This window comes from Mixophyes fleayi, chromosome 7 (assembly GCF_038048845.1).
Source record: "Mixophyes fleayi isolate aMixFle1 chromosome 7, aMixFle1.hap1, whole genome shotgun sequence".
Classification (NCBI taxonomy): domain Eukaryota; kingdom Metazoa; phylum Chordata; class Amphibia; order Anura; family Limnodynastidae; genus Mixophyes; species Mixophyes fleayi.
In genome coordinates this window covers 522,144-534,387 of record NC_134408.1, presented here as the reverse complement: position 1 = coordinate 534,387, position 12,244 = coordinate 522,144, and the positions used below count along the sequence as shown (strand labels likewise).

Here is a 12,244-nt window from a genome sequence, read left to right as displayed (position 1 = left end):
CCTCGCCATCATCTCTCTGGGGTTTCTTCTCTTCCTCGCCATCATCTCTCTGGGGTTTCTTCTCTTCCTCGCCATCATCTCTCTGGGGTTTCTTCTCTTCCTCACCATCATCTCTCTGGGGTTTTTTCTCTTCCTCACCATCATCTCTCTGGGGTTTTTTCTCTTCCTCACCATCATTTCTCTGGGGTTATTTCTCTTCCTCACCGTCATCTCTCTGGGGTTTCTTCCCTTCCTCGCCGTCATCTCTCTGGGGTTTCTTCCCTTCCTCGCCGTCATCTCTCTGGGGTTTCTTCCCTTCCTCGCCGTCATCTCTCTGGGGTTTCTTCCCTTCCTCGCCGTCATCTCTCTGGGGTTTCTTCCCTTCCTCGCCGTCATCTCTCTGGGGTTTCTTCCCTTCCTCGCCGTCATCTCTCTGGGGTTTCTTCCCTTCCTCGCCGTCATCTCTCTGGGGTTTCTTCCCTTCCTCGCCGTCATCTCTCTGGGGTTTCTTCCCTTCCTCGCCGTCATCTCTCTGGGGTTTCTTCCCTTCCTCGCCGTCATCTCTCTGGGGTTTCTTCCCTTCCTCGCCGTCATCTCTCTGGGGTTTCTTCCCTTCCTCGCCATCATCTCTCTGGGGTTTCTTCCCTTCCTCGCCATCATCTCTCTGGCGTTTCCTCCCTTCCTCGCCATCATCTCTCTGGGGGTCATTCTCTTCATCTCCATTGTGTCTGTATGGGAGTCATCCTATTCATTACTTTTATCATTTTGTATAGAGATCATGCTCTTCATCACCATTGTCATTGTGTGGACTTGATCCTCAGTTGTATGTAAACTCATTGCATGACCTGAGGCGCAATGTATTGAGCTGTGATTTGCCTTTTTCAGCGATTTTCGTGGGCGAGTATGAACCCGTGACATTTGAAACTGTGAGTTAATAGTAGATCGCTGGTAAACCGATGTAACCAAAATTGACATGTTACAAATCGCTGTACCAACGTTTTGCTATTCTAAGAATACAAGTCGTCACATGTATGAAGATGCAATTTTCCAATTCGCCAGTTAATAGCCAGAAAAAAAGATGCGGTTCTGAGGGGCGAGAGAGCTCATAACATAGGCAGTTTGAGCTATCTGGTAATTCTTAGCATAGCACAATACAAGTTTTAATTATAAGGGTAATCGTGATTTCTTGATTAGAGGGGGAAATAATTATTATTAATTATTTTACGTTGGCAATTATTTTATTAATAAATTAGCGGCCCAAATTTCACATATGTTTTAAGGCTGACGGCAAATATCATAAAGTATAAAATAACATAAAGGTAACAGAGGTCTGCCTATAGCAGCTGCCTTTCCCGTAGAGCTGAACGTGCTCACAGGTACTCGGATGCCCCCAGGTCTTATACTCAGAGTAGTAGTTTATAACCTTACCGTAGCGCCGGCGAGGGCCAGGTGGTAGAAACAGGGAAGTCCAAAACGGGCCGAGGTCAAAGGGTACAGCAGGCAGCGGTAGTGAGGTTCAGGCAGAAGTCAGGGCTGGCGGCAAACAGCGTATCCAGGTAACAGGCAGAGATCAGGGTCACGAGCAATCCAGCAGAGTCCAGTAAGCGAGCCAAGGGTCATACACAAAAGAATCAATCCAAATAGCAAGAGCAGAGGAGCAGAGAGAAGCAGGTATGTACACTGAAAACAGGAACTATAACCGGCAGGGAGGCTAAGCCCTCAATGCCTTAAATACTTTCAAAGACCAATAGGAACTGAGGAACACAGGAGGGTAGTAATCAGGCCCAGCAGGAGGGTAATTATTCCAATGTTGCGCACGCCCCCAGCTGGCAGGGTTGCGGCAGTGCTGTTCAGAGCGTCCTGGTCGTTGCCATGGCGACGGCCGGGACGGAAACCGTAAGTGACACCCGGTCTTCATGACGACGGCCGGGACGCATCTGAGGGGCCGGAAACGAGTCGTGGCGGTGCCAAGCCGCCGTGGCTCATAACAGTATGGTTATATGTAAGGGTAAAATTTCTTATTTTATTATATCATTAGGGAATACTAGTTGATTACCAGTGGAGCAATACATTTTTTTTCTGATGTCTCAACAATTAATATTTCCTAATGGGGACACCATTTAAAGTATATACTTGTGGCACTACAAGTGGCAGCATGCACATGGGCCCATTGTTGTATTAAGAATGGCCAGATACCTCTAACAACATGCTGTTGGAGCTATTTAGCCAATCAGACGCAGGTCTAAAAAATGCACGCATTTCTCTGGTGAATATCCGGGGGGTTTGACTAAACCGTCGGAGGGATGTGTCTGAAAATTGACACACATAGCCAGAAATGGATTTTGGTCTCTCACATTTGAAGTTTAATACATAAGGCGATTTTGTGAATGAAATTGCCTTATCTCTAGCAATCTGCAGCGATTTCAAATCGGTGGTAAAATCGCACTTTGATACATTTACCGCTGATGTGAATTTGATGCCTAACACTATGTGGACATACCCATGAGCCAGGGCAGTAAAGGTCACTGTGGACTGTGGTGTTCTTACTGTCTTCTGGTGTATGGATACCCGTAATGATCCCCATATTGTGTGCATGCTAGATGAACACAATGGCCAGATGAGCTAATCCGTCCTATTCATCCACCTTTTTGGTGTCCTATTCTTCCTTGTCATCCCAGTTTGGTCTTGGCCATTTTTCGGAGCTCCTCACTTCTTGCAGTGTCAAACACTTGGATATTTTTTTTATGAAGCCACAATTTTTCTTACTCTTCCATCCAATCTACTGATGAATAATTCATTCCCATCACGGTCATATGTTCCAAGTGCCATATATTGATCTTGTTTGGAGTGTATGTGGCGGGAGCACTCACTACGTCACCTATTAGATATTATCTAGTAATACATTCCCTTCTACATGTGTGATTAGACGCTGCTTCGTGGGGGACTTTCTTCTGGCTCTGTCAGGACCTTATATGTTATAATGTGGATAATGTCCGCTTCCAGGTCTCCTAGTGACCGCGTCTCTTCTGGCTCTCCGGGTTCCTGGAGAGTTTCCCACCTCTGTACTTTGACGTGGGGCCGTTGCTTTGGGTCTTCATTCGTGTTAGCCGGCTGTCTTCTTGCGGTTCCTTCATCAATCTCTGTTGTTCATGAATTGAAGCAGCTCCTAGAATAGTACTGTACTAATCGGAAGAGTCCTTTATAGTCCTGCTTACCTCTGGTGAATAACCAACACCTCAGTCATCTGCTCTGATATCAAGGATACAATGCTGGTAAATGAAAGCTCCATGTAGAACATACTCTTGGAAATGTGCCTGAATAACTTTCACCATGTTTGGTTCCTGACTGGTGGCAGCCATGCAGATGTCCCTCATAACTGGCAGTACTGTGCTGTATATACTGAGAGGAAAAGGATGGTTAGGTATGATCGGGGTGTAACCCGGCTATATCACACTGCTAAATGTTTCTCAGAAATAAGACAACGTGCAGTGAGAAACTCATAAAAGGTCATATTCTCACAGAATTCCCCCCGAATTAGCGCGGTGTTAAAGCTGTTACCGTTATTACGGTAATTTTAACCCGGCTTTCTGCTCGCAGCTAAGGAAGCCGCGAGCAAAAAGTCGGTGTTGAAACTACCGTAATAACGGGAATAATGCGCATACTTGTAAAAGTAACGCAGCCAATTGAATTCCCCCCAGAAAGACAATCTTCGTGTACCTCATTGTGTCGGTGGCTTGACGCTGGTTTTACAATTTACCTGTGATTGTCTTGTTCTCCCATTCTTCTATTTCCAGGCTGTTCGCTGACGTGTTAAACGATGTGGCAATTTTTATGGAGATCTTAGCTCCTATTTTCCCATCATGCTTCACTCTGACAGTATGTGCGGCTGGAGTCTTCAAGGTGACGCTTTCTGTTATTGTGGGTCCACCTGTAGAATTTATATGTAGGTGAAGGGAACATGTGTGACACTTATGTAGCTATTAGTATTAACTTTTATTTATAAAGCACCAACATATTACTTAGTGCTGTATATTGAGGGTATTTTATATACACACTATATGGACAAAAGTATTTGGACGCCTGACCATTACACCAACAGGGACTGTAATGACATTGTATACAAATACATATACTGTAATATGGAGATGGTCCCCCTTTTGCAGTGATAACAGCTTCCACTCTTCTTGGAAGGCTTTCTACAAGATGTTGGAGTGTTTCTGTGGGAATTTGTGCCCATTCATTCTGTAGAGCATTTATGACGTCAGGCCCTGATGTTGGACGAGAAGGTCTGGCTCACACTCTCTGTTCCAGTTCATCCCAAAGGTGTTCGATGGGGTTGAGGTCAGGGCTCTGTGCGGGCCAGTCAAGTTCTTCCACACCGAACTCATCAGACCATGTCTTTGTAGTCCTTGCTGTGTGCACTGGGGCACAGTCATGTTGGAATAGAAAAGGGCCTTCCCCAAACTGTTGCCACAGAGTTGGAAGCATAGTATTGTCCAAAATGACTTGGTATGCTGAAGCATTAAGATTACCCTTCACTGGAGATAAGGGGCATATCCCAAACCCTGAAAAACAGCCCCATACCACTATCCCTCCTTCACCAAACTTCACAGCTGGCATAATGCAGTCAAGCAGGTAACGTTCTCCCGGCATCCGCCAAACCCAGACTCTCCCATCTGACTGCCAAACAGAGAAGTGTGATTCATCACTCCACAGAACATGTTTCCACTGCTCCACAGTCCAGTGTCGGTGTGCTTTACACCACTCCATCCGACGCTTGGCATTGGTCTTGGTGATGTGATGCTGCATGCAGCTGCTCAGCCATGGAAATCCATTCTAATAAGCTCCAGCTGCACAGTTTTTGCTCTTACATTAATGTCAGTGGAAATTCAGAACTCTTCAGCTATGGAATCAGCAGAGTGTTGGTGACTTTTACGCACCATGCACCTTAGCAGTCGTTGACCCCGCTCTGTGATTTTACGTGGTCTTCAGTTTCGTGGCTGAGTTGCTGTTGTTTCTAAACGCTTCCACTTTCTAATAATATATCTTACAGTTGACTGCGGAATATCCAGCAGGGATGAAATTTCACGAACCGTCTTATTACAAAGGTGACATCCTATCACAGTACCACACATCCTATCACAGTACCGCACATCCTATCACAGTACCGCACATCCTATCACAGTACCACACATCCTATCACAGTACCACACATCCTATCACAGTACCGCACATCCTATCACAGTACCACACATCCTATCACAGTACCGCACATCCTATCACAGTACCATACATCCTATCACAGTACCATACATCCTATCACAGTACCGCACATCCTATCACAGTACCACACATCCTATCACAGTACCACGCTGGAAGTCACTGAGCTCTTCAGAATGACCCATTTTGTATCACAAATGTTTGCAAACGCAGACTGCATGGCTGGTGCTGGATGTTATACACCTCTGGCAATGGGTCTGATTGAAACACCTCAATTCAATAATCAACAGGCGTGGCCAAATACTTTTGTCCATATAGTGTGGTTGTGTGTGTATGTATATATATATATATATATATATATATATATTATATATCTTCAATTGTTCAATAAAAACATGAAAAAGCTGTGCATACTCCATATAGCATATCTTCAATTGATTAGGAGAAATTAACAGAATTAAGACGGCTGATTTATGGTATAAGAGGTTAATAAATGTAATGTAATGTTCAACCATTGCCCTTGTTTAAAGTAACTGGACCTGAAAGGATCGTTGGGTAGGAAATGTTTTATAATATATTCTTTTTTTGTACTTTTCTATCAAATTTTTGTGTTTCTAGGATTTTGCTGGTCTGTTCATTTCTTTTGAACAATTAAAGATTTGCTATTTGTTACATGAACTATGTACAGCATTTTGATGTTTATGCTTGCGGTTACTAACTGCCTGCATCCATTTCTATATATTTTTATATTTGTGTTTGTTAATATATATATATATATATATAATATATATAATGTATCTCTTATGCTTAACATACCTGTGTTTGTTTCCTGCAGTGCATTGTGGGAGTGGCTGGAGGAGCCACTCGGGCTGCACTTACTGTGCACCAAGCCAGAAGGGACAACATGGCTGATGTTTGTGCCAAGGACGGGAGCCAGGTTAGCACTACCCTTCTCTCCTGTATTTATCTATTTTCCGGCCCTGTGTCTGTGTTCCAGCAGTGCAAGTGTTAATATGCCTCTTCCTCTGGGTGTAGAATATGTCCTTGTCGCTGTCTTCCAGTGGTGCAAGTGTTAATGTGACTACTCCTCTGGATGTGGGATATGTCCTATGTCACTACCTTCCAGCAGTGTTAGTGTTAATCTGTCTCCTTCTCCCGATATGGGATACTATGACAGGATGGACCTTCTATGTCGCCCTGTCCGTCTTACTAGGGACCGACTGGGATTGCCATGCCCCTGTCCCCTTTCTTATCCCAAATTGTACCCATCTAAATGCAGTAGGATGGGCTTGCTGCTGCCACCACTAGGCTTATTTACTGGCACCTAGAACAGCTTCCTTCAGGGTAACTGTCAGTGCTAGTGTGCCCCCATGCAGGGCACCTGGGCTGGTAGCCCTGACCTCTTCCTTTAGATCAGGGTGCTGTGGATGATTCCCCCTGGCCTATTATCACACTGGCCAGAGCTGCAGGTAGCGGTCAGAGCGTTGGTACTGGATGCTGGGTCCCAACCTCAGAACAGCTGGATAACGGATTAGATTGGTCTAATCTGTAGGTCACAGGAATTACAGCAGGTAAGTTTGCATCAAAGCAGGTTCCTTAAGCAGTGATGATTATCAGGAAGTCCTAAAATGGACCGTTACATACACTAGTTTAAGGTACTAGTGATCTACAGAAGTACAGATGGAGTGATTCTGACATTCATGTGGGCAGGGGGTAACCCAGCCCCATGATCCCACCTAGCACAGCAACATCTGAGATAATAGATTTGATAATTAGCATCAGGATGCAATATGTTCTCTAACTTTGGAGTTAATGCAATTTAACTTGCCAAATTCACATCAATCTGTGATAATCTTAATTACTTGCATCCTGATTCTACATTGTTCAGACAGGTTCTGATGCTGGAAGAAAAAGTACACGGGACCTCCTGCTGTTCCTTCAGGCTGAAATAGTGTCGGTCACTGAGATGAGAAGGTCTAATTAACATGAGTTTACCTGCCTTCAGATAGTGTAGAAATCCCATTTCCTCCAGAAAAGTTACAAAACTAAATCATAACAGTCTGTCTTAGAAATCAATACATTTCCATACAAAATACAGGGTAGGGTACATAATTGCCACAGAACTAATGTCGGCACTTAGATTTGCAACTATATAAATTGGCGCACTGCGCTATTAATTTAAATAAATTTATACAATAAATTATTTATAAGTGATCCAGCCACAGATACGTCCTGTGATGCTGCTTTTCAGCAGTGCAAATGTTAACGTGGCTACTCCTCTGGATGTGGGATATGTCCTGTGTCACTGCCTTCCAGCGGTGCAAGTGTTGGTCTGTCTCCTCCTGATATGGGACATGTCCTTTGTGTCACGCTTCAAAGTAAATCGCAGCTATGGGGATGTGATGAAGCATAAGGTGTTTATTGCTAGACAATACAAATAAATAGTACGATCCAATATAGTTGAAACTGCACAGGGATTTCTGATAAGGCTGAATTCTGGTTGTAATACTGCAGACACAGGAAGCAAGGTAAGTTGAGAGAGATCCGGAGAAGTGGTGTTAGCAGCAAAATGAGAGGGTCCGAGGGCACAGGAGCATCAGGAGAACAAATCCATAGGAAGGGCAACAAAACAACAATGACCAACACAGGAGAGTGAGAGAGGCAGGTATAAGTAGGGAACACCCAGGTGCAGGAGATAATTAGTGACACAGGTTAACCCCTAGTAATAACAAAGGAAAAGCACAATAGGTACTTCCAGATAAACATAATATAACAAGTCCAAGGTCCTGGAGGCAGGAGCTGCCAATAAGCAGCATGCGATGCAGATCCTGACACTGTCACTGAATCCCAGTGGTGTAAGTGTTGATCTATCGCTTCCTCTGGATGTGGGTTATGTTTTGTGTTATTGCTTTGGTCAGATTATTACCACCATATATTCACCACATGGTGGATCCGTTTTATTATTTTTTTAATCTATGAGATCTCTGGTCACAGTCTGTATTCCACATTAATGGACACTTATAATGACGGAGGACCTGGGTATGTGGTATGGTATTGTAGTGTGAGTGGTCTCGCTGAAGGCTAGTTTCCTTTACACTATTTGACAAGAGACGACATTAAGTCACACCCTGTTTCGATGGGCTCTGTAGGAGGATCTGTTGGGTTCCGATAGTCTCATCTCTTCCTCTATTACTGCACAGGACACTCATAGTTTACAACTGTCTCTGCAGTCACCCCAATATCAGGGACAGTCTCTTATTATGACATCATGAAAGGGGTTTGTCACATGGGCAGATTGTGTTCCTCTATTTCGTAGCTTTCTCTCTAATGTTAGATGTCTCACACAGGAGACCCTGGTAAATCTGGCAGGATTACTCATCAGTCTTCTGGTCATCCCTCTCGTGTCGGACAGTCCGTGGTAAGAACTTTATGTGTGTGTGTTCCCTGTCCTGAAGAGCTTACACTCTGCATTGAATATCATAGCATTATACAGACACCGTATGAAGATATATACGTTTAGTAATGAATATATGTGCATATAGGGATCAGTCAGTGCAGTAGGTCTTAGGTGAAGCCTCAGAGGGATCAGTCCAGGGGTAGGGATCAGTCGTTGTGGTAGATCTAGTAATGGAAGCTGTCTGATGAAACCTCAGAGGGATCAGTCCCAGGGGTAGGGATCAGTCCAGGGGTAGGGATCAGTCATTGTGGTAGATCTAGTAATGGAAGCTGTCTGATGAAACCTCAGAGGGATCAGTCCAGGGGTAGGGATCAGTCATGGGGTAGGGATCAGTCCAGGGGTAGGGATCAGTCATTGTGGTAGATTTAGTGATGGAAGCTGTCTGATGAATCCTCGTAGGGATCCCCGAGTGACAGGCTAGAGGCGGGAGTAGCAGGGAGAAGCCGGAGAGATGGCCTCATACGTGTTGTGTGTGATCTCCGTGACCTAAGCCAGGTTATATAACACAATGTGCTGGATGAGACGTATGCTTTGGGATTAGTAAATAGTTGCCGTTGACTACTCCTACTGGCGCCTCTATGGGGCAGATTCAATTTGCCGCGATGTTTCTCAGAACATCGCGGCCGCTTATTTTCACCGTTACTGCGGTTAAAAAGTAACGCTCAATTTTGCTCTCACCTCTATGGCGTCTTGGAGGCACTTTGCACGTTTTTTAGAGTTGAATCCCCCCCTACATTTCACATTTATATTGTAATGATGCTATAGCTGCTGAAGCCTCTGAAATCTACTGTCCTAATCTTTGTGTATACACCAGATATAGTGTTATCATGTGTCCAAATGCCAGTACTGGGGAAATGAAACAATTCATACTAAGGTTAGTCCATAGGTTTCACTAATATCAATAGTGTTTCTCTGGTAATTGATAATGTGTTACTAATAAACATTGTTTCATGTTTAGCAGTGATAACAATCAGACTTTCAGCACTCACTTGTAGCTAGATCCATTCACTATTGGTATCAAGTAAAAGACATTTGGTTTCAGTACTTGATTCATATAATGATTGCCAATAGTTATAATCTCCACATTACCTTAAATTGGTAAGATATACTTTGTGGCTAAATAAAGTTTCCAGATTTGAATTATATTAGTAAAGTATGTATTATAGCTACTTTTATTCAGCACACACGCTGGGACTGTTATTCCTGTACATTGTTTTCGCTCAGCACTGTCATTGAGTTTACTTACAATCTCTGATTGTATCTAGTAGGATTTGGCTACCACACCAACAGCCTCCTCTTACAGAGTCACCGGGGTCACCTCCTAAAGCCCAAATTATAGACAGCCAGGGCAGCCCAGCATTTTTATACATGACCCTAAGCATGCTGGGTAATGAGCATGTGCACCACACCTAGACAGTCATGATTATGCTTTTAATGTTTCCAGGGTGACGTACCTCCTCTTTGTCTGCCTGACCTCCCTTCACATTTATGCAAATTACCGAGCTGTCCGTTCCATTGTGATGGAGACACTCAACCAATCACGACTCAGCATTGTACTGGAATATTTTTTGCGGGAGGGACGGATTCTGAGTCCAGCTGAAGCTAATTGCAGGGAACCTCTGCTACCAGGTAACCCATCCTCCATCGTATGATATATACAGCTCCGTATAGGTGTTATATATTCCCAGATAACCCATCCTCCATCGTATGGTATATACAGCTCCGTATAGGTGTTATATATTCCCAGATAACCCATCCTCCATCGTATGATATATACAGCTCCGTATAGGTGTTATATATTCCCAGATAACCCATCCTCCATCGTATGGTATATACAGCTCCGTATAGGTGTTATACATTCCCAGGTAACCCGTCCTCTATCGTATGGTATATACAGCTCCGTATAGGTGTTATATATTCCCAGGTATCTCGTCCTCCATCTTATGGTATATACAGCTCCGTATAGGTGTTATATATTCCCAGGTAACCCGTCCTCTATCGTATGGTATATACAGCTCCGTATAGGTGTTATATATTCCCAGGTATCTCGTCCTCCATCGTATGGTATATACAGCTCCGTATAGGTGTTATATATTCCCAGGTAACCCGTCCTCTATCGTATGGTATATACAGCTCCGTATAGGTGTTATATATTCCCAGGTAACCCGTCCTCTATCGTATGGTATATACAGCTCCGTATAGGTGTTATATATTCCCAGGTAACCCGTCCTCTATCGTATGGTATATACAGCTCCGTATAGGTGTTATATATTCCCAGATAACCCGTCCTCCATCGTATGGTATATACAGCTCCATATAGGTGTTATACATTCCCAGGTAACCCGTCCTCCATCATATGGTATATACAGCTCCGTATAGGTGTTATACATTCCCAGGTAACCCGTCCTCCATCTTATGGTATATACAGCTCCGTATAGGTGTTATATATTCCCAGGTATCTCGTCCTCCATCGTATGGTATATACAGCTCCGTATAGGTGTTATATATTCCCAGGTAACCCGTCCTCCATCGTATGGTATATACAGCTCCGTATAGGTGTTATACATTCCCAGGTAACCCGTCCTCCATCGTATGGTATATACAGCTCCGTATAGGTGTTATATATTCCCAGGTAACCCGTCCTCCATCGTATGGTATATACAGCTCCATATAGGTGTTATACATTCCCAGGTAACCCGTCCTCCATCATATGGTATATACAGCTCCGTATAGGTGTTATATATTCCCAGGTAACCCGTCCTCCATCGTATGGTATATACAGCTCCGTATAGGTGTTATATATTCCCAGGTATCTCGTCCTCCATCGTATGGTATATACAGCTCCGTATAGGTGTTATATATTCACAGGTAACCCGTCCTCCATCGTATGGTATATACAGCTCCGTATAGGTGTTATATATTCCCAGGTAACCCATCCTCCATCGTATGGTATATACAGCTCCGTATAGGTGTTATATATTCCCAGGTAACCCGTCCTCTATCGTATGGTATATACAGCTCCGTATAGGTGTTATATATTCCCAGATAACCCGTCCTCCATCGTATGGTATATACAGCTCCATATAGGTGTTATACATTCCCAGGTAACCCGTCCTCCATCATATGGTATATACAGCTCCGTATAGGTGTTATACATTCCCAGGTAACCCGTCCTCCATCTTATGGTATATACAGCTCCGTATAGGTGTTATATATTCCCAGGTATCTCGTCCTCCATCGTATGGTATATACAGCTCCGTATAGGTGTTATATATTCCCAGGTAACCCGTCCTCCATCGTATGGTATATACAGCTCCATATAGGTGTTATACATTCCCAGGTAACCCGTCCTCCATCATATGGTATATACAGCTCCGTATAGGTGTTATACATTCCCAGGTAACCCGTCCTCCATCGTATGGTATATACAGCTCCGTATAGGTGTTATACATTCCCAGGTAACCCGTCCTCCATCGTATGGTATATACAGCTCCGTATAGGTGTTATATATTCCCAGGTAACCCGTCCTCATCGTATGGTATATACAGCTCCATATAGGTGTTATACATTCCCAGGTAACCCGTCCTC

At 43.9% G+C, this 12,244-nt stretch overlaps 1 protein-coding gene across 3 annotated transcripts in view; it reads left to right on the top strand.

The window, feature by feature from the left end:
• RUSF1 (RUS family member 1) overlaps positions 1 to 12,244 on the top strand; it is a 56,379-nt gene that overhangs the window by 20,392 nt on the left and 23,743 nt on the right. For all 3 annotated transcript variants that reach the window (XM_075178711.1, XM_075178712.1, XM_075178713.1), the window contains exons 7-10: positions 3,774 to 3,879; positions 6,035 to 6,136; positions 8,547 to 8,617; positions 10,101 to 10,285. In XM_075178711.1, the coding sequence (XP_075034812.1) occupies positions 3,774 to 3,879; positions 6,035 to 6,136; positions 8,547 to 8,617; positions 10,101 to 10,285 (464 nt within the window). The remainder of the gene's footprint in view (positions 1 to 3,773; positions 3,880 to 6,034; positions 6,137 to 8,546; positions 8,618 to 10,100; positions 10,286 to 12,244) is intronic.